At 39.5% G+C, this 22,253-nt stretch overlaps 3 protein-coding genes across 4 annotated transcripts; 1 reads left to right on the top strand and 2 right to left on the bottom strand.

The window, feature by feature from the left end:
• Positions 1 to 498: 498 nt before the first annotated feature.
• On the top strand, positions 499 to 8,037 carry LOC131794298 (probable D-lactate dehydrogenase, mitochondrial). Of its 2 annotated transcripts, none has more exons than XM_059111803.2 (12): positions 499 to 714; positions 1,506 to 1,769; positions 2,560 to 2,701; positions 3,110 to 3,176; positions 3,469 to 3,561; positions 3,719 to 3,824; positions 4,580 to 4,673; positions 4,989 to 5,117; positions 5,808 to 5,935; positions 6,162 to 6,252; positions 6,538 to 6,649; positions 7,091 to 8,037. In XM_059111803.2, the coding sequence occupies exons 1-12, from the start codon at positions 604 to 606 to the stop codon at positions 7,257 to 7,259; spliced, it is 1,506 nt and encodes a 501-aa protein (XP_058967786.2). In that variant the 5' UTR covers positions 499 to 603; the 3' UTR covers positions 7,260 to 8,037. The 2 variants fall into 2 exon arrangements, with proteins under 2 accessions (XP_058967786.2, XP_058967785.2); XM_059111802.2 differs by lacking the exon at positions 6,538 to 6,649 and adding an exon at positions 6,380 to 6,491.
• Positions 8,038 to 8,835: 798 nt separating this feature from the next.
• LOC131794299 (uncharacterized) lies at positions 8,836 to 13,727 on the bottom strand. Its single transcript, XM_059111804.2, has 4 exons — positions 13,295 to 13,727; positions 11,549 to 11,798; positions 10,920 to 11,036; positions 8,836 to 10,104 (listed from the first exon to the last, which is right to left on the bottom strand). The coding sequence occupies exons 1-4, from the start codon at positions 13,682 to 13,684 to the stop codon at positions 9,854 to 9,856; spliced, it is 1,008 nt and encodes a 335-aa protein (XP_058967787.1). The 5' UTR covers positions 13,685 to 13,727; the 3' UTR covers positions 8,836 to 9,853.
• A 964-nt stretch (positions 13,728 to 14,691) lies between these two features.
• Positions 14,692 to 22,177, bottom strand: LOC131794304 (phosphatidylinositol 4-phosphate 3-kinase C2 domain-containing subunit beta-like). The gene is given in 2 exon segments (XM_059111811.2): positions 14,692 to 20,763; positions 20,766 to 22,177. Coding segments are annotated over 2 exon segments (5,019 nt in total). The 5' UTR covers positions 21,727 to 22,177; the 3' UTR covers positions 14,692 to 16,705.
• Positions 22,178 to 22,253: the final 76 nt, after the last annotated feature.

Genomic DNA, 22,253 nt, shown 5'->3' with positions numbered 1-22,253 from the left:
ACTATAAGAATTATATGGGAATCTAGAGCATACTACTTCACTAAAAGTGTTATTATGTGTAGAAAAATGCAATAAATAAGAAACAATCCAGCATTTTAATACTTCCAAAATGACACATCGTAGATGGTAAAAAGTTTGGTAAACTTTGTGAAGACTAACGGTTAAAATCTGTCAATTTTTATGGCTCACGGATAAGTTTTTGGCCGCTTCACGATCCTTTACGGCCAAACGCGAACGGTTAACCCCGTATGCCAGAATCCATTCAGATTGTGATGTTTATTCATGGTTGGCTGGTAGACGTAAACATAATTAAAATTAAAATTAAACCCTACTTATGATACAGCTGTTGAAGTCTGTGTCTAGGGTGCCTACGAGGATACCAGCGAAAATGTGCGCGGAGCGTTACACTTTGAGCGTTACCACCTGATTGCGTGACTTCCCAATCAGATGATTCGTCGTGAAGCGGTCGTGGCTTGTCGGAGATGTTTTGTCACATCACAGACAGTAATCAAATATGGCGGTTATCGTAAGTCAAACTTGATTCTTTTCGGCAGTTGTTCATGCACTTCGTTTCTTCGAGGTAAAAAAGAAACAAAAAAAAATATGGCTTCAATTTTTCGGGCTTCTCTCCGCCCGTTTTTTCGAGCTGTTGATCAAACATTCTTTCCAAGAAGCTGTCCCGGGCGTTGGAAATCTGCATCGTCACAAGCTCAGGTGAAGTTAATAATTTTAAGAAAACGGATCACGAATCGAATGTGTAGTTATATTATCACTTCTTATTCCTGGCTTGTCTTCAGAATTTTTTGCAAGGTGAAGGTCACTGTTTCGACTCCTTACAAGAACTACGACGTCATGTATTTCCAAAATACGACTACTCCTTAGACACGTGTTGGAAAAAAGTCGGAAGGGTCAAAATTTTGAAAGCTTGTTTATCACCAAACAATTTGAACTCTCCTTCTCCAAATTCATAAAGCATAGCGAAACAGGGGAAAACCATATTTAAAAAAAGCCAATTAAGAAGTTCCTTTAAGGGGATCTTGGATTTCCTTTCTTCTCTCGTGTTTATTCCGTAAACCAAGCGTGTGAACTGTTTCTTGTTTTTGTTTGGTTCAAATGAGTTTTTTTTTTCATTGTTATACAGTGTTACATCCTATTGGGACGATCTAATTTTTGTCCGCAAACCTCTCATTCCCTGTCTAGTATATGTTATGATTCAAAACCATTAGTTTTTAGGTACCATTTTGAGAAGTTAAAGCTGATCAGAAAGGATTAATCTCCTTAGACACGTGTGGGAAAAAAGTCGGAAGGGTCAAAATTTTGAAAGCTTGTTTATAACCAAACAATTTGAACTCTCCTTCTCCAAAATCATAAAGCATAGCGAAACAGGGGAAAACCATATTTAAAAAAAGCCAATAAATTTTCAACCCAAGCATGATATTAAACCAAACTGAATTTTGCAAACATCCAATCTTTTTTAATGTTAGAGAATAATATTTAACTCACAGGTTAGTTATGCAGGCATCAATGATGACATAAGAGGAGCCTTTGAGCAAATAGTAAGTGGAAAAAATGTTTCATCTGCAATGGTTGTAAGGGAACAACATGGGAAAGATGAATCACACCACAAATGTCATCCTGCGGATCTTGTTGTGTGGCCAACTAACAGAGAACAAGTCATCCAAGTGGCCAAGCTCTGTAATGATTATTGTATTCCATTGATTCCTTTTGGATCTGGAACAGGCCTGGAGGGAGGTGTTGTTGCAAAAAAGGTGCCAAATGTTTGTAACATTTTTTTGTTAGCAATTATTGTGTGTACTTAGCCCTTTAAACCCTAAGAGTGACCAGCATCTCATTTCTCCTTACAGTAATACTGCTGAATCATTCACTAAGATCATGAGAATGAGGGAAATGCTAGCCAACTTAAGGGGCTTTGATATTCAAATAAATTCAATTTGTTAGTACCAAAAGAAACTTAGAGTAGAGTAAGGAGAATATGGATACTGATGTTAGGGTGTAAAGGGCTAAAGAAACAATGTTACACCTGCTTCAGTTCTGTATTTATTCCTAATATTCCAATAGATCAATGTTTGAGAAACTGTGCACCTATCCCTCTCCTCCCCTCCCCTCCCCTCTCCTAGCCCAATAACTGTGCAGTTGCTAAGATACTGACACTGATCCAATCTATTTGACAAAATATATTTTTTTTGTTGGAGTTTGTCCAGTATTTCCCTGAGTCTGTGGTCTTAACCCTTTTACTTCCAAAATCTTATTTTTAATTCTCTAAGTGTCTGCCATGATCTCATAATTGATGTTATTCTTTATTCTCACCACATTTTTGCTTGATATTTTATTGATAATGTAAGGAGAAGTTCTGCCTTTGTCACTCATTGGAGTTAAAGGGTTGATAGAATTTGATTCATGACTTCATCAAAAAAACTCAGCCAATTTTACCTTCCTGTTTCTCTTGTGTCTCTACCTAAAACTTGAACATTTTAAACATTTCTTCATCATTTCAGATTGGTTGATGAAAAATGCTGAATATTTTGTCTTCTTTTTCAGGGTGGTGTCAGTGTTGACATGACAAAAATGAATGAAATTCTTGAGGTGAATGCAGAAGATTTTGATGTCACAGTACAAGCAGGTGTTACAAGGAATCAGCTAAACAATTATGTGAGGGACACAGGGCTGTGGTTTCCTGTTGGTATGTAACACTGTCACAGCAACTTTTTTCAATATTGAAATGTTTTTACAGAGGTGGAGGTGAATATTGGAGGATATTTACCCAGCCATTGAGAGGTGAGGTAAATATCAACCATTTTTACAGACACTGAGTTGAATAATTGTTTCAGTATAATTATACCATACAGAAGCCAAAAGATTAGTTTATTTTATTATTTTACTGAAAAGAGGTTAGAAATTGAACCCTTGACGCAAAATTGTGTCTCTTTGACTGCTCAGAGATTAATAGTATGTGGCAACACTTACAAACCAGCTAATCAGTATGTGCAAAAAGAACTTTTTATCCATGTGGCATATACTAATTAGGTAGATCATAATTTCTTTCTTTCTTCTTTTTTGGCTTTTTATAACTGATTAATTTCATGTTTAGATCCAGGAGCAGATGCCAGTTTGGGTGGTATGGCATCAACAAGTGCATCTGGAACAAATGCAGTCAGGTATTCAATTATTGCGCAGCTAAAATTTAAATGGAACTGAATATCAAATGTATACATGTATATTGTTAGTGAAAACCTGAGCAACAATTTAGACTGGAGGAAATGTTCTATGTGGCTTTGCTGGTAAATATGGAGACTGCTTATTGTAATGAAGCATAAACCATTGAAAGGAATCAATACTCCCTTAACTTAAGTCCTGCATTTTAAAAGTAAATTTAGCAATCATTTTGCTCTGGCAGTTGAAAAATTAACAATAATCTGATATTGATTACTATTTTCAACACTTTTGTAGGTATGGAACCATGAGAGAGAATGTTATGAACTTGGAAGTAGTTTTAGCAGATGGAAGAGTTGTCAATACTGCTGGAGAAGGGCGGAGAACTAGGTACATTGTTCAGTGGCTGAAGTTCACTTAACTTAAATGTACTTGATATTTAAATAGGCTCAGCATGGTGACAGGGAGGTCTTTAATTTCTCTCCTTAAGAGACACGAGGAGCATTAGCTAACCACTGGACTAATCTCAGTTGTTTCTCCACTGCAGAAAGACATCCGCTGGATATAACCTTACAAACTTGTTTGTGGGTTCTGAGGGTACCTTGGGAATTATCACAAAAGTGACACTAAGGTTGTATGGGATACCAGAATCGGTATGTGCATGTATTAACTTTCTTAAACTAGTTTCTGGCGCCTATCGCTCTACTCCCTAAGCTCTGTTTGCATATTCTCAGTACTGTTCTCAATAGATTTCCTAAGGTGCTGACAAGGAGAATCTATGTAATGATTAAGAGCTTCTTTTTTTGCTGATTATTTCCTCTATTCTCATAAACTTATATGGGATTCAGGGGTGATATTGTGAGGAGAAATTAGATGTTAGTTATTTTAAGGGGTCAAAGGACTAAGCATAGAGATGCAAACTGTTTCAATTTCAATTTTCAATTTCAATTCCTGTTTTCTCATCACCATATAATTTATTCCTGTTTCCTCGTCACCATATTCCCACCAATGGCGTAGCTCCACTTTCCACATGTAAATCCACACACAACCTACAATTCCTCTAATTGCTCTGACGAAGGGCTAACGCTCGAAACATCAGCTTTTTTACCCTTTACGGTGGCTAATTTACGTTTTCAACCCAGTTGTTAACACTAAATTACCTGTTTCAATAATATGTTAGGGAAGCTTCAAACTCACATTTTTAGTGATGCTTTTGGGAAAACATTTTAATAACTGTATGGATGGAATCTTTGGCTGTAGATTGTAGACCACAGCACTCTCCTTGAATAATAGAACTGGGAGAAGTAGAAGGCTGTATGGACATGTATTTTATTTTTCTGGGTACAAAATTGCTTATTATGTATCAAGACAGCTTGTTTTAGTCTCAATTTGTATATCTGAATTACAGACAGCTTCGGGAGTGTCATCATTTTCTGACGTCAAGTCAGCTGTGGATGCTGTGGTAGAAATTCTACAGAGTGGCATTCCCATGGCTCGTATTGGTAAATTGACTTTAAACCCCTAAATTTTTTATAATTTTATGACTATTTACTGATGAAAAGTGTTAGGTTTTTTAAAATAATTACCCTGTCTTTTAAGAATTATGTTAGTCAGTTGTTTGATTGCTTCCAAAACTCTTGGTTCTGTACCACATTCCTAAAGCTTCTGATCATTATGTAACTGATACTTACTTCAACCTTTTGTCAACTATTTTGGAGTGCTGAATGTTTGTCCCTACATCTAGATCCTAATCATGCTGTCAAATTGAGTTCTTTGTAGGTTTTAAATGGACTTTTTGTTGCCTTTTTCATGTACAGAGTTTCTTGATGATGTGCAGATTGATGCTTGTAACAAGTTCTCAGGACTGAATTACCCTGTAACTCCAACACTGTTCTTGGAGTTTCAAGGGTCAGAGAATGGGGTCAAGGAGCAAGCCTCTGTCGCAGGTCAGATGAGAAGCTGACATTAACCCTTTAACTCCCAAGATCTGATTGTTAATTCTCCCATCCAGCTGCTACACATTTCCTTGTAAATAAGTCGCGTTTGGCGTTAGATCAAGATAACAACTACCTGATAAGTTTGAGTATTCTCATTACCTGTTTCTGGATAATGTATGGATATTATAAGGAGAAGTTACATGTTAATCCCTTCTGAGAGTTAAAGGGTTAATATAGGTCTATGTGCAAGCATACATACTTAATTTATTTTTAAAAAAGGAAATTTTATATGAAGTCAAAGGACATGTTAAAGTTAGTTACGTACGTTTCAGGGCTATTTTTCCTCAATTCATTTGGAAAGATGCCTAGGAATTACTGGTAGCAAAGTGGACTCTATATCAAGAGGATCTGATAGTGTCTTGGTGTGGGTCATCATGTTGTGTTCTTGAACAATGCATTTTACTCTCACAACGTCTCTTGAAACCCAGGAGTAGAGTGGCTGCTGGTAAATTGTCTTGGAAACTTGACACTAGCAGAAACTTATAAGTTATAACCTCTCATTCTACCCAGGAGGACTACTAGGGATGCTGCTGCTTGCGCTGAGCTACAGAAGCTGAGATATTAGCTGCAGCTGTAATTGGCCACTAAGTTTGCATGACGTACATGTACAGTGTAACACTTTTCCTTCATGTGCTGTAGGTGAGATTATTGAAAGTAATGGTGGGTCTAAGTTCCAGTGGGCCACAGAAATTGAAGAGAGAAATAAATTGTGGAAGGCACGACACAATGCATGGTATGCTGACATGGCTCTTAGACCTGGTTGTAAGGTAAGAGTGAAACATCAGTCTCATCTACTTCTTGAAGTTTCTAACTTTGATCTTTTTATCGTAATTACTTTACACCTTTCCTCATCGTCAATATCTAATTTTGCACCGATAGATGCATGCAAGTTGTGTATTTAAATTTTTTTTTCCAAATGGTGCCATGGTGATGTACTTAGTGTAACTTTAAGCCATTTCTTTCAGAGTTGTATTTGTTTCCATTCTTTTTCAGGGAGTATCAACAGATGTCTGTGTACCCATCTCACGACTGCCAGAGATTATCGTGGAAACTAAAGAAGATATCATGGCTTCTAACTTAATTGGTGAGTTTCACATGAGTATGAACCTGCCTCGCCCCGCCGCCCCCCCCCCCCCCCTACACACCTTAACTTCCAGGAAAAGTAGTATCTGTTGCTCATGGTAAATAACACTGTACTCGTTCATTTCCAGCCCCTATTGTTGGGCACGTGGGCGATGGAAACTTCCATTGTTTTATTCCCGTAAAACCGGATGACGAGGAAGAACTCCGGGTAGCGAAGGAATTCACCCTCAGATTAGGAAGGTAAGAACACTCTGGATTAAAGATTGTCCTTGTCTTTTCTATCTAGCTCCAATTGTTGGACATGTGGGAGATGGAAATTTCCACTGTGTATTGCCTCTTGACATGGGATGTGAAGAGGAAGTGCGGAAAGCGAAAGGTTTTATTGATAGACTAGCCAGGTAGGTCCCAGGCCAAATTCTTGTGTTGCGCGATACAGACAATCCACCTTGGAATACTCCTTGGAGTACGTTGAAGAATCCCTACTCTTACAAAGTTACAGAAAAAACGAAGTTTTCAAGCCTGCAGTGCAGGCGTATTGTTAGTGCGAGCTAAAGTTGTAAGCTCGCGATCGTTTATCCGACGTTGCCATGTTTGATTTGAGGTTTGAGTGCACGGTGGGGGTAGTGCAATCTCCACTCGGGCGATAGACGGGTGATAAACAGCTCTTTCGCCTGATATCACCGTTATTTTGCGCACCCGTTTTTTTTTTGTTTGTTTTTTTTGGGGGGTTTTTTGCCCGCTTTTTCGCTCACTTTTACTAACTAAGAGGCTAAATGACTCTGAACAGGATATGATATATTCTTCACGGTACCAAAATTTCTATTTCTTCTGTCACCCAGACGAGCCCTTGCCATGGGAGGCACGTGTACTGGAGAACATGGTGTTGGGTGTGGCAAGCAAGCTCTGTTACCTGAAGAGATTGGTGCAACGGGTGTGCAAGTCATGAAAGACATAAAGAACTTGTTCGACCCGAATGGGATTATGAACCCTGGAAAAGTATTCATATAAAAAAGGCGATCTCTCGTGTTACACACAACGAAACATAGAAACAAACTAAAGTTATACATAAGCATAAACGAGAGGAAATAAATGAGTGATTACCAGTTGTTTTAAACTGGATAAATGATCGGTGATCACTAGACTCCGTTCTGAGTATAAGTTATACCTCTAACTAAGTAATTCTTCTTTTCTTACTTATCCAGCAAAAGTTACCAAACGTGAAACAGATTTAAAGATTACGGAAGAGATATGCATATAGTCAGAGAGGTGTTGTTTAAAATTAGTGTCCGTAAATCAACTGTGTAACTTTTGTGTTCTTTAGAGGGGTAAATGTTTTCCAAGTTCCGAAATGACTATCAATTGATTACTAGCTACCGTAATTTCAAGGCGACTAAGTTAACTCTTTAACTCCCAAGATCTCATTAGTAATTCTCCTTACTGTCTGCCATACAGTTCTCATGATGTTAGTTTGGAGAATTTGGTATTGGATCAGCTTATAATCCCCTAACTGATATTTTTCTCTATTCTCATCACTTGTCTGCTTGATATTGTAATGATATTGTGAGGAGAAATTCTGTCTTGGTCGTTCATGGGAGTTAAAGGGTTAAAAGGTCTATGTTAACCAGCGCACAAGAATCGAAAGAAATGGCTTTTTTCCGTGGAGCTTTTGTACACTTAAATGGTTATCGCCTTTAGAAATATGTAAAAAAAAACAAAAGACAAAAGCAATCCAACAAACGAACATTTAAGTACTCTATTTATCCTGGTGACAGAGGGGAAAAAGAAACACATTAACTACTTCTTGAAGCCCGCAGAAAGAAGTTAATTTCGAACCTTGGTGTTTTATTTAGCGGTTGAAAATTGTAAGATTTTTTTCTTCGAATGTGCAACGTCGCGCATATAAAACGATAGTGCGGGGGGAGAACAAGAGGGGTTTATAATCAGTTTGTAATTAACTCACTTATCTTTCGATTTGTGCAGAGGTAGTTGCATCGTAGAGTTAAAATTATTGGATGGAACAATAATTCTATAAGATTAAAATGATTAGTTTTTTACTGAGTTTGTGAGCAATATTATACAATAAACATTTACTCAAAGGATATCTAATTTTCTCATCCTTGCTCTTAATTTTCTGTTTTTTCTCCTTTCTTCAATAATTTGTCCTCTGTGAATTTTAAAAAGGAAATCAGAGTTTAAGTCACTTCAAGTGGCGCTCGTACTAGATGAAAGCAAGTTGCATCTAAGAATCCGTCGGATCTGAAATATTATTTCATTACAAATTGCGATTAAAATATCAATCACCAAAAATCACCAGCTGAATTTTGCACGCGTTTTTGACCAGTGTACAACCGGACATCTTGGGTGACAGAACAATTGACTTTTGACAGTGACTCTTCACAGTTCCTACAATGCTTTGTGATGGATCAAATAGTGCATTAGTTTGAAAAAGTGTAGAAACAAGCTGATGTTAAGAATTTCCACGCATAAAGTCAAACCATTAAAACACAATATGGATTAGCTGCATTCTTAGAGCCGAGTAACAGCTACACACAAAACTTTTTTATAAAGAGACAAGCAGTTGTTTTATCATTGTTTAATCATCAACAAACGCAAACAAAAGAACAATCAAATATTAGAAGCAATTGAAGAAGCCACGTCGATGTAACCAGCGAAGAACCTCTTCGAAGTAACCTCTGTTCATGAAAAACAATTTGATTTTATGAACTGAGTTGAAATTGTATATTGACTGCCGTAAAAAGTTTCTAAAGCTCACCTTTCAAGCGCTAGCCCTTCGTCATTCGCTCTGACGGAGGGAGAACGCTTGAAACGTGAGCTTAGAAACTCTTTATGGTGGCTAGTTTACATTATCAATTCAGTTCATAGAACCAAATTACCATGTAACACCCCTCACCGATGCAACACCACAGTTTCTTTAGAAAGAAACCCCTTTATTCATGTTCACGACAACGGAATTCTAACTCTGTCTCGAGTGTTCTAGACGAAACCTCGTATTTGATCCTTTTTAGCTTCTGTTGTTTGATGATAGGTGTTTTAATTTTTCTTGTTTTCAAGGGCATAATCCATTTAAAAAAATACATGTAATCATTTTGTCCTGAACGCTTCGGATCCTGGAAGAATTATAATGTCTCGATCATAAGCTGTTAAAATGCTGGTAGAAGGTTTCTTCCCTGGTTTCAGGAAAGCATGCACTGCATCGCTTACATCTGATACCTTTACACGTTTCGCGCGAGGCAGAGAGAAAATGAAGTGTTCTGATTAATTTACATAACTTTGGTCCAAATTTCGGTGAGTCCTTGTTTTGACTCAGACATTAGATACCAGTTGAATCGAATTTTAAAGAAAACTTTTTATTTCAGTCAATTCCTAACGACGGAGCTTAGCATCACTTTGCTTTTGTATTCAGGGGGAATAATGCCCCAGGAAATCAAACAATTATAATAATCAAGGGGCGCAAACAGAGAACCAGACTCGAATGCATTGATAGGACGCGTGGGAACAACGCGCACGAACGAGAAGGCGCGCGGGAAAAAAACAGGTAAAACAAAACACGAACATGTTAATTTCCAGCCACATAGCATGTGTCATCTGGATACCAATGAACGTATGAGTGCCTCCACACTTTGGAGAAACAAGTCCGTATAGCCTGCTGTTTTGTAGGCTCCGGCAAGAAGTTCCATATCGGCGAGAAACAGCTTTTCTCTACCTTGAATTCTGTAGCTTTCTAGTAGAGATTTCATGTCATCAATAAATTTTTGATTATATTCCGGTATTTCTGTAGATTGCTGTGATGAACTTTTGTGTTCATTGATAACGAATTGTGTGATGGATATTTCTATAAAAAAGGAAAAATGTTCAACGTTAAAACCTATCGTCAATTTGTGATGCGTTAGCCCTTCGTCGAAGCGGAGGACAAAAGCTTAACGTTCAAAACGTCTGCTTCAGAAACTGTGGTGGCCAATTAACATTATCAACTCAGTTGATAAAACCAAATTATCATGTATTCCCCTCCCCCCTCCCCACCGAAGCAGCTACACAGTTTCTTTAGAAACGTAACCCTTTTATTCTCTTACCAGAGTTAAAAGTACTCTACTAACATTAAACTAAGGAGATGCAGAAGTGATGTTACTTTAATGTTAAAGAAGGTTAACTCTGAGGAAGTTTAAATTGAGTGTGAAAAGTCATCCAGGATTATAACAGTTATCTTTACATCCACTGTATGATTGGTATAAAATACTCACCATGTAAAAAACCTAACACACCAGTTTCTTTTATGTTATGTTTTTTTTTTCAAGATAAAAAAGTGGGGAGGACTTGGCAATGACCTTAAGACAGTAAGTCAAGAGGAGTTTAAAGGAAGTTACTCTCCTGTAACTCATCTGTAAAAAGAGCCACTCAAACTCATACCCAGACTCCCCTTTCTTCCTTCTCTATTTGCAAGATAGAGAGAGGACCTATGATTGTGGCTAAATGCAAATGAATATTTGTCATTTCTGAAGTACTCTGGCAAAACAAGTTTCTGAAAAAAATGCTGAAATTGCCTTGGCAAACTTTCCCAGATGTGTAACTGTTGGGAAGGTTACCACAGCAAATCTATCGTTCTTAACAAATTGGTTCTATGTCCAAAAAAGGAAAAAGCAGTACACTTACTTTTTAAAAGTCTATCCCTTGCATCTCTGCTTCCTCTCAGAACAGCTCCTAACTCTCCTCTCAGTTCATTAATCAAACCTCTAAGTTTACTGTTAAAATCTTGATTATCTGTGAGGACTAATAACAAAACAAAATAGTGAAAAACACATCAATAAAACATAAGGTAACAAGTTGCAAACTCTTCTTAGCTAACAGGTGACAAAAGACCATTAAATTATTCTGTGAAAAACATTGAACTTTAAACTTTGTACAGATAAATCATGATAACAAAGACAAAGGTCTAAAGGCACACAGTAATCCACTGAGGGCTTTGGAATGTTAACGTAACTATTGTAAAGAAATGAATTCAAGTGCTACAAATCACTAACAGCATTCCACAATAAAGATTCTACCCAAAAATCTTTACAATCCAATCAAACTGTTTCCTCACAGATAAAGCAGAAAAAGAAGGGAGAAAGGGAGAAAAAAAAAAGATGCTGGAAAACTCTTGGAATTCTATGATGCATAGCTCCCCAAAATCAATTCCTTAGCAGATTTTTATGACTCACACAGTTTACTTAGCTGAAAAAGAGGGACTGCTTGATGTCATAAGTTTCAGTGGCATGCAAATAAATTCATTTATCTTGTACCTGATTTATCAAACCATATGCACTTGCTATCAGGAGCATTGGCAACCATTGATTTTGCATCACTTAAAAACTTCCCATTGTAAGTTACTGGGGAAAGTCTTTCATGTTCCAGTTGACAATTATCACCATTTCTGAGTCCATTTGTAAGTTTTTCTTTCATAAGGCAGTTAGGACATGTTTCTACTACAACACTGATAATACTTTTGTCAATTCCAAAGTCTCTGTGGCCCACTGTGTATTTTTCTTGTATCTGAAATATAATAAAAGTCAAATTAAAAAGAAAAAAGAAATATACTCTACATTAACAAATCAGTGGTTTGAATCTTAGGTTTCATCAATTCATAATTTTCTGATACATACTGTAGTTACTGATGAACTTGACAAAAAGACATATTTCATGGCTAAATATCAGATAACATAATCAACCATCATACATAGGTTCAAACCAGTAAGTATATTATAGTGTATGTAAACATTTCTGGTGTAATTCAAGCAATCAAAGTCCACTGAGTTTGACAGCAAATATACTGGAGGGGATATTGTATACATGAACCCTATGCTATGCAAAAAAAAAAAATTGGCAGACAGCAAGAGAAGTTAATTTTTGGGGTGTTTATAAAGAAACTGTTCCATAAGTACTTTCCGTGTATGTACCAGTATATTTCCAAATGCCATTTTTCTCACATGCTTGATCTAATCATTCATCACTAAGAGGTCTCATGAACAAGGATATGATTGACTAAGTCTGTGATTTAATTTGCAGTGTTATATTTTTGTTCATAGGGTTTCCTGTGTATTTACTGAGATATTCATTTTAGTTGAACTTAACAGACTTAAAAAAAAACCAGACTAAGAACATTTGACTGACAACAACTATTCACTTGACTCTGAAGATGACTTCCGCTCAGGTTGTCGAAATGTCACTCACCACTACCGACAACAGTCCTTCTCAGGACTACACTCACCCAGATGATCAAACTACACTATTACATAACAGACTTGATGTTAAGTTCTGTGGCATGACAAATAAACCGATTTGAGGAGACAAATTTCTGATTATTTTGTCAATTCTTAAAAAAATAAGCAACAACTCATCATTTTAGTGAAATTGGCACGGTGAATTTTACCGTCTGTCAAATGGGAAATTTAACACTGGTTGCTGCACTGAGATTTTGGTCTGATCACTGTTTACGGGAATTTTCAGATGTAAACTGAGGCGCCATCTCTCAAGTTTCATATTAGTATCTAACTAGGTCTTAGCCACCAAAGTAACATCTAGGTCACAAGGTTAGCCCATATTACCATATCAACAGACTGTACCTGGCTCGAGTAAAGAGGCCCGCAGAGTGATTGATTTTGTTCTTACGGAACAAAAAAAATTATACACGAACATTCATTTGTTGTAAAAATTATTTAATCTGAGATTTTTGGTCACTGTTTTCGCTCAGGCTGAGTGTTATTTTCTAAAAGAGCAACGAAAGAAAAATTAAAAAGCAAAGTGTTGGTTCAATAAAATAACAGAGGAGCAAAAGACGTTAATTCTTCACACACAAAAAAAATTAATCGCAAAATAGTCTTACATTTCAAAACAATCCAAATTCTTGCTTTTAAAACTAGTGCAAAACTAACACACAGATATTGAAAAAAACCATTAATTTGAACTTAAGCTCACAAATCAAAGTATTTAAGTTTAGTTTCTATAATACAAGGAATGAAAGCCTTTGCTTAAGCAAGGATAAAATTTACCATAGAAAAGGTTTTCCTTGCATCGTAATGTCCCATCGAATGAACTTTCCGCACCACTGTTTGAAACTCTTCCATTGGTATAATAATCTTTCCAGTTCTCTTATAAACGAGTACATGACAGTTTGCTTCGGCGTCAAAGCGTACATCCATGCGTTCAGCCCAGCTTTTAAACCTTTCTCGTCTTGTTATTCCACCTCTGGGTTTCGGAAAACCCGCCGCTTTTAATTCGGGTCCGCTGGGCCAACAACATTGCCACTTAGGGAGGGTGGCTGCGGAACGCGCGCAAAGACAATTCAGAAACAAGTCGTAAAGAATCTTTGGTAACGGTCCCGCGTTGTTTCTTTGTTTACCAGTGTTCTCATTTGCCCTTTCTGCAGATGTTTCATCCATTTATTTGGGGCAGCAAGAATACTATCAGTACAACTTTGCGTGTAAAGACTACGATTCAGAAATTCCATCGTTTTATCTGCGCACGCATTACGTCATCAAGGTCAGGTGATCAAAGTTCCCGGATAATTGTACTCTAAAACAAGCCCAATCACAGAGAAGGGAAATATGTCCAAACGGTAAAGATGTTTCGCTTGTTGTAAAATATTGACCAAGAACTAAATTAAATTTTTTATTAATTCGCCCCTCCACCAACCAATATCCGTATTCAAGAAAGTCCGAATTTTCAACCAATAAGAAATATTCAAAATGAGGCCTCCAAAAGGTATTTCAAAGCATGACCCATCAGGGAATTGGAGGGGGGGTGGGGTAGAACGTAATTGAAGCTAGCACCATTTCAATATCTCATTAACCCTTGTTGACTCTTAAGAGTGACTATCGTGACTATTTTTTTTTAAATAATCACACCTTGTAACAAACAGTCAGGTCACGAGAATAAATGACAGGTTTGTTCCCTCGTTGGCGGCACCTAGGAAATGTATAAAGACCAGTGTGCAGAACATGCATACTAAACTAAAGGGTTTATCAAAATAACACAGGGAATATATATTACATTTTTTTTCAACAAGGGTCATCATTTTTTTTTAAGGCAAGAGAATCCTTAATTTTTCGTGCCTCCCGAAATGTGCGACCGCCATCTTGAATTTTAGAAGTGAAGAGCTGTCATCGCTCACTCGGAAATCGTGGCAGGTCTTACGAAGTGGGGGAAGGGGAGAAGGGGATCACTGATTCGAACACGATCGTCCGCCGCTTCGCGTTGCTATTAATCTTTTCCTCCCCCACACCTTGGTATGGCCCGTCACACTGGGGATTGCCTTCGCCCAAATCAACACAAACAACTGTAACTGTCTGAGAGCACTATGTGGTATGTTGCGCATTGTTAGTTATAGCCTCAAGTTCACAATTAAGCGAGTGTAATATCTATTAATCTTTCAGAAACCATTCTCGTTCAATTTCACACACTTTTAATGTGCTTTTCTGTCTCTCAATAAGCTATAAGGTGTACTAGTTTGGACTCCGAAACTGATTTACAAAACAGTGACATGGCATCTTTAAAAAATAGCAATGGTCAAAACCCAGAAATCGAAAATCAAGGTGACGCCAGTAATACAAATAAATAAGAAGTAAGAATGGAATATTAAATACTGCCTGAGTTTGAAGATTTGCAGTGCGACTTCAGTTACTAGGGTTACTTTCAAAAAATTGGTCGGTGCAACTACAGGAAACGAACGATGATTTCTACATAAATTCTTTGTCATCTTTACTAAACCTGTCTTCAGACTCGATAGCTGTGACTTCAGTGACAACTTCTGTTTGAACTCACCAGGTCGCTACCAATCAATAAGCTTATTGATAATTCCTCCTTCGGAGGATCACACAAATCACCTTCTAGGTTTAAATCAATTTATAAATATTCTCCTTAATCGGAAAACACGAGTTTCACTTAGAGTTAGAACTTCTGTACGCGACAGCATGAGAAGACGAATAAATAATAATGTGATTTCACAGAAATTCATGTCAGTCATATTATGACAGTTTTGAGACACCATTCAGAAAGAATATAAACTTCATTAGCTAAGATAGAGCAATTTTCAACTAATGTCGAAAGTAACCCCGGGATTGCTCCGGTTTGCTTTACTTCGCTATGTGAACTCGCACCACTTTCTCAACCAATCAGATTCAAATCTGAGACCAATAGGGATTTGGTCACACACGTTTTCCCGCGCTTCAGGCAGTTTGCTTGTTCTATACTTCGAGTTCTCATTGGTTCCTTGCGATATTTTCCTTGCAACGATTGGCTAATGTGATTGCTTTATTTTGGGTTTTACGACACTCAATCGAAAACCGCTCTATTAGCTTCTATCATCTATTGTATTTTTCACCTCCTTTGAAATCCTTTTACTGACTTTCTAAACTTCAAACAAGATAAGATCCATCGATGGATCGATCGGCCAAATGAAATGAATAATCAACACGAAGAAGTAGTCATTCAGTGGTTTTTTAGTTGCGCATGCTAAAGGAAATCGGTCCAAGAGCGGTCGGGCGAAAGACGGCGGTTGCCAAGGAAATAGTTTGTGTCCAATTCCCGCCGTTTTTTCGCTAGTTCACTTTTCGGCTCGTTGACCCATTACAAGCTAGAAAAGCTTGTAACGATAATGTCATAATAAAGGTCAAAACAATAAGTAAAAAACTTGCAACACGTGGTCTCGAGAACCCAAACTATAAACCTAGGTAGCAGAAGAGTTAAATCTGACTGTATTTTAGGTTACAAAAACCGTACATTTGCAGCGTGACTCGTTTGACCAGTGATATACGAGATCTCATTGGGTGTCTATTAACAAAGTCAAATCTGACTCCTCTGCTAACTGTGCATAATATTCAACGTTGCGGAACTTAATACTTAAGTATGACACTCACTTTGACTAACAACCGGTAATTTTAGCAACTGCTCTAACAGATACAGTACAAGACTTAAATTTACACTACCATCGTCGTGGAACTACTGTGATAAAAAGTTAGAGAGTGTGGCTGGATAAGGAAACAGACATACTTGCATCTCTACTAATAACGTGAAGTTCCAGTTTCTCCTTTTGGAACCTTCCATATTTACTGGTGAGTGGAGATATCTAAATGTTGATAGAGAGCAAGCAGTTCGCGATTCTCTTGATCCAACTGCATCCTTAAGACTGTTTTATCTGAATGTTTCTTTGAATTCCACATGCGTGCTCGTAGACTTAAATAAAATCCAGCAAAGAGTTCCATCCAAGTTGTTCGTCTTTTCCACTTGCTTTGGTGCTGGGCACAAATTGGGCACAAATAAATTTCACTGAGTTCATTTTTATTTCCTATGATGTGATTGGCACAGTAAGTGATGAAGGGCTGTAGGCACTAATCAGTAGTTCCTTGGGTGCAGCTTCTCCAGTTTCTTCTCACAATGAATGGTCCCATGAACGTTGTGCGTGATCATGGCGGTTTTCTAATGTCTGTTAGGGTGAACCACCGAGCCACAGACGTCTTAAGCTCAGCTTGTGACAGGTCGATGATCAGTCCACCGAGGAATTCGTTCTCGCCTACATTTTCATGGTCCAGTACAGTGACCTGCAGATGTCGCTGTCTGACTTCATGCTCCGGTATACTGTACAGTAATGTTTCGTTAAATGTTGGATTGAGTGTTTTCCGTGCAATCTTGGTCTTGAGTTTTGTAGCCTTAATAGGATCTGGAAGGAGGTATAGTTTGACGTAAGGATCTGCCAGATATGTTGTATTTCTTGCAGATAAATCTTTCGCGTGCATAACCATGACGCGAAGGGCATCGCACTCGTGCCGAATCTGCAACTTCACTTGTCCCCCAATGACTCTTTGGCGGTTTCGTTTTTCCTCCGGAAGCAAGGGAGCCGAGAACAAGCGTGCATCTTTCTTGTCTTGCTGAAGAGAATGAAGGAATGTGTACAGGAGTTCCGATTCTGAAATTTCAGGAGGCAGCATCAGTAAATGGCGGATGTAATCGTCAAGGTCACTTCGTCTCCGCTCGGCAACAACACGGATCTGCGAACGACCGATATATTTTTTGCTAGGGAGTTTGGGCAGACTGGTTTCCGGAAAAGCCTCGGAGAGCTTTGAATGTAGCTCGTAAAAGTGGCTGAACCTGCGAAAAACAAACGCCGGTTCTTGAACTCCAAGTCGGCAAATGTTTACAACGTAAACGTAATATTTCTCAGGATTGTAGCGCTTGTGGATGTCCACAACACGAGCAGATTCTACCAACCCGTCTGAGTCGACAGAATATGTTCCGTGAACGAATGAAAGAACAGAGCTTGCGCTGGCGTTTGTACCTGTCGAGATTCGTATTTGACTAACGTCTCTGATCTGAGCGACATTATGAATGAAGAAATTGACTTGAGTGAACCATGATGACAGACTAGCCTCGATTAGTCTTGTGAACGCCGCCGTAGCTTCTCCTTCTGAGGAATCTGGAAGCAAGGAATCTCTAATGTACTTTAAATCCGTCACCTGACTCAAGCAGGATATTCCAGAATTCAGCATCAAGGACAACAAATTAAGCAGCAAGTTGGAATGACGCCGAATGACGTTAAACGCCTTGCAGCAGAGGTCTACAAAGTCTTGAAAACGACTACTCGGCTGGTAGCCTCCGTTTATGACGAAAGCCATGTCTGAAGTCAAGACGAAGGGAGCCCGATCGCGTCGAAATGTGCCGAACATCTGAGCGTTTCCAAGGATCTTGGCGAAATCAATATGAAACATGTGACCACTTTTCTTGATCATAATATTGTCGTTATGACGATCGCCGATACCGAGGACATAAGTGGCAACGCAGTAGCCTGCACATGAAGCTGTAAAATTCTCCACAGCTTGTTGGTAGCTTTCATCGCCAGTGTTGTACTTTTGGATCCATCTTGCTATTGGCTCATCCTTGAAAGAACCTGTCAGACCGAGCTCGGTATGGATTTCTCGAAGCGTGACCGACTCTTTCACAATTTCCACCATCCCCATCCCAACCCCAGTTGCCACACATTTGTAGGTAATCATTTTCAAATCGATTCCTTCTCGTAACCAGATCTTGTTCATGATTCCCACAAGCTGCAGGATAAGCCGGTCTTGTCTCATATCGTCCCCAATTTTGAACATTGCGTGGACATCTTCGCCAAACGGGTCAACGCTCTTGAAAATGAGTCGCAATGGCGCAGAATGCGATGTAAAGTATCCACAGGCTGGAACGTTAACACCTTTCACCTCATAACTTGGGCCTATTGGAAGCCTAAAGGTTGGACCAAAGTTAGCAGCCACCACTGCTAGTTCTTGGTGAAGGACATTCATTCGTGATGATTCTCTTGAGGTTTTGACTTTCCGGGCCACTTCTGCAAGGTCAGCGACAACTTCGTCTTGCATCGTAAACTCGCACCTTTGGGCATTTCCACAGATATTCAACAGACCACCGAGAATAATTTGGAATCGCTGACCGAACTGTGGATCACCGATAGTGTCCTTCAGGTACCAGAAGAGATAATGCATGACTCTGACACTGGCAAGAGCCCGGCGGATAAGGAAGCGAACTAAAGAGGAGTCGTGATAGATTTCATACTTTACGGCCTGGACGAGCTGAGGAAGGTAATCGCACAATTCATCATCAACAACTGCTTCCATCCACTGAACCGCCGTATCTCTCACACGGGTGTCCGGAAAATTGACCTTCAGCAGCTCCAAAGCATCCACTGGTTTTAAAGGGGCCCAAGATGCCAGAAGATTGTAGATTTCTGGAAGGAAACCGTACTCCCAAGATGGCGCTGCAGACAAGATGAGAGGTAGCGCTCTTGGCACTGACATGCAGTAATGGCGATGTTCCCAAAGAAGTTCGCTCTCCTCTGGCTTCAGCTCATTGAAGAGATCTTTCTCCAAAATATTCTTGTATACTTCAGCGGTTTTGGGCTGGGGCTCACAGCGATCCGTTTCATCGCGAGGTAGCCAGCCATTGCTTTCGAAATCTGGAAAGACAATATCAGCCAAATAGCGTTCGAATTCGACTTGCAGAATGACACTGGATGGATGCAGCAGGTTTGATGTACAAGTGCCAACTGGGTTGGCTGCGTCATCCGGCCATAAACCAAGGAGATGCGTTCCCGACACCAAAACGCCCTTAAAATCGAAGAGTGGTAGTGCAACCCACCCAAGTGGAGTTCTGCTGGTATTCAAGGTGTTTCCTTTGCCAATCGGTTGAACGCCATAAAGTGTGAAACACAGACGAGACTCACGTGGGAGTTGACGAACTTGCATCTTGAATTGCAGCCATTCATTCCACATCAGCTGGTCGAAGAAATTTCGGGTTATCTTAATTTGCTTCGTCACTTCGACTGAGCACGTCAGGCGCCCCCCATAGTAAATTCCACTTCGAACTTCAAAGCTTTCGAAGTCTTGGTTCCATTGCACAGGCAGTCTATGGGCGAATGCCACTTGGATACGGACGTTGTCTGTCATGGCTGTAACCTCTATAGATCCGGACAGTTTGGGTCTCTCTATCCGAGTGGGAACAAACTCGGTATCAAACGCATCACAGTACATCTCGATAAGGAGCAAAACAGCTGATTGCAACTTTGAGAGAGCATCATTCAGATCGAACTGGTTAGGAACCATTCTATCAGAAACCTCAGCAGCCTTTTGTAGATGTTGTAAATTTCGGATGGAATCGATCACCTCTTTCGTTTCCAAGGTTGCCAGGGTGGCACAGATGGCTTTCACGGCTTGGATTGTACGGTTTGGCTCAAACCATGGCTTGGTGTAACTAGTACTTTCTTCCAAGAGTTTGACCAGTTCTTGATTAAATGCCTCTAACAGCACAGTCAGCCCATATCTCGATACAGCGGTGGTCACAGGGCAGTCAAAAAACTCTTTGTAGTTGTGGGAAACGATGCCATCCAAGTCGTCTTCTTCAGTCCGAGCCAGCTGCCTGGAAACTTGCCAACTCTCGACTAGGACAAGTTCAACTTCACGTTTAAACTTGATGCATTCCTGCACATAGGCATACTGGATAAGGATTCCGTTTGATTCCAGATACTCAGAACGTCCGCAGACTTTAAGCACATACACTGTGGCTGAGCTGTACTCTAGAAATTTAACATCATCTGACAAGCAACTCAGGGCGAGCTCGATTATTTTGCAGACACGGCTATGTACAGTAAAGGTGAACTTGAGGGTGTCCTGTCGTTGATCGGTGTAGATGGCAATAAATGCGTCGGTGTTGTTCGGAAATGCTTCATGATCATAGGGTATCGTGGGACTTAAAACATGACCGGCGTTCGTTTCTTCATCCCAGCGAAAGTTTGACCTGACAGAGGTCATCGTTGCACTAAAAGCAGTAGCCTCTTCATTCCTCTCTTTGGCGACATCGAACAAACCGTCTCCAAAAAAAAGGAACTTTGAATCACAACCAGAACTGTTCCTTGACATCGATGGACCCAGTGACGTTTTGTCCGACAGTGAAGCAGAGACTGGGCGATTGGAAAGCTTAAAAGGGGTGACCGACTGGAGGAAACGGACTTCAATCGAACACGTGACTCTTTTGAAGATTGTTGAAGCATACCAACCTCGTCTTCCTCGGGGAGGTTCACTGTCAAAGGTCTCGTATTTCTGGGATATGTTTTAGAGCTGTGTGCATTGTGAGTTGTCTGCGATGGAAAGAAAACAGTGTCTTTTGCCAACTTTCCTTCTGACAAAGTTTTTCTCTGGGCTGGCTTTCTGAATGATTCTCCTGGAAGCTTTTCACGCTTTAAAGTGATAGAACCGTAGGGGTGTTCTTTGCTAGAATTTGATGAGGTATTGCTGCTGAAAGATTGGTCTGCAATTGCTATTCCAACATCTGAATCATGACCTTTCAAAGTCACATTAAGTCTAGAGGAGTAGGACTGTACACCTACAGCATTTTCAACCTCTGTTTTGCCACTAGGATCCGATGGGTGTCTAGAGTCCATTACTTCTGATGGGGGCCTAAATAATGTGTGATAATTGGGAAATCCACCGTGACGAAATTCCGCGACTTTGCTTGGTTTTTCCACTGGGTTCCTGGGCGGTGAGAGGTCATCGCAAGAACGGGACGCCCGTAATCTGTTCGCCTCTTCAGGTAAACTGTGACGACCTGTCGCACTCGCGGTGGTAGTCGTAAAATTGAAACAATTTGAGTGTTCTTCTCTAATATGACTTGAATGTGTCAATCTTGCTCCTGGTTTAGTCGACTGTAACGTTCGGTTCGAATTGTCATTTCCGTTTCGAAGATTGCTTGTTTCTTTGCCGTTTGACAAACAGAAATTCGGTGGCAGCGAGCGAACTGTGTCAGCGCCGGATGAACTTATACCCATTCCTTCGAATTCAGAAGACAAGACAGTCAACCAAGAAACATCGGACCTTGGGGCAACATTGTCTTCTTCATCGGAGGAGAAGGACATGAGATCGTCCAAATTTCCTCTCTGTTTTTCCATGGTAAACGATAAACCACACAAACCAGGTAGATTTAAAATGCAAATCAGGCCAATCAGTTTCAATTTCACTACAATCAAGAAATATGTCACTCGCGTGATTCGTTATGATTCAAAATCAAAATATTCGGACTTGCCCTTCCAGGTTCTCAAAAACACGCTGAAACCATCATAACCATTATTACGTCGAAGGATCTCCTCAGAACCATGAATAACAAACTGTGTGTGACGACAAACACTTCAGCTTACTTCAAACTCGTGACTTCAAGTTCTTCCTGTTTGGGTTCGTTTTTAAGCGGAATTTTCGATCCCAGCATAAAATCATTCGATTTAGATTTATCAGCAAAGTACCAAGGCTTCTCTCTCTCTTGCAAAATTTCCTGGGTTGTCACAGAATCTTTACAAACGGCCGAGACAATCGTACTCTCCCCGAAACTTCATCGGTCATTGAAAAATAGACAATTTATAAACAACCAAATTCACGCACACTACATCGCGCATGCGTTATTTTTCATACTACCGCTGACATA

Source organism: Pocillopora verrucosa, chromosome 3 (assembly GCF_036669915.1).
Source record: "Pocillopora verrucosa isolate sample1 chromosome 3, ASM3666991v2, whole genome shotgun sequence".
Classification (NCBI taxonomy): domain Eukaryota; kingdom Metazoa; phylum Cnidaria; class Anthozoa; order Scleractinia; family Pocilloporidae; genus Pocillopora; species Pocillopora verrucosa.
This window is presented reverse-complemented; position numbering and strand designations above follow the sequence as displayed.

What these genes read in the sequence shown, in the direction of transcription:
- LOC131794298 (XM_059111803.2), top strand. Translation starts at nt 604, where the DNA reads ATGGCTTCAATTTTTCGGGCTTCTCTCCGCCCGTTTTTTCGAGCTGTT. An exon ending in TCTGGAACAAATGCAGTCAG is followed by an intron (nt 3,177 to 3,468) that starts GTATTCAATTAT and finishes ACACTTTTGTAG; the next exon opens with GTATGGAACCATGAGAGAGA. An exon ending in CTCTTAGACCTGGTTGTAAG is followed by an intron (nt 5,936 to 6,161) that starts GTAAGAGTGAAA and finishes ATTCTTTTTCAG; the next exon opens with GGAGTATCAACAGATGTCTG.
- LOC131794299 (XM_059111804.2), bottom strand. Translation starts at nt 13,684, where the DNA reads ATGGATGAAACATCTGCAGAAAGGGCAAATGAGAACACTGGTAAACAA. An exon ending in CAAGGAAAACCTTTTCTATG is followed by an intron (nt 11,799 to 13,294) that starts GTAAATTTTATC and finishes ATTATATTTCAG; the next exon opens with ATACAAGAAAAATACACAGT. An exon ending in CATATGGTTTGATAAATCAG is followed by an intron (nt 11,037 to 11,548) that starts GTACAAGATAAA and finishes TTTTGTTATTAG; the next exon opens with TCCTCACAGATAATCAAGAT.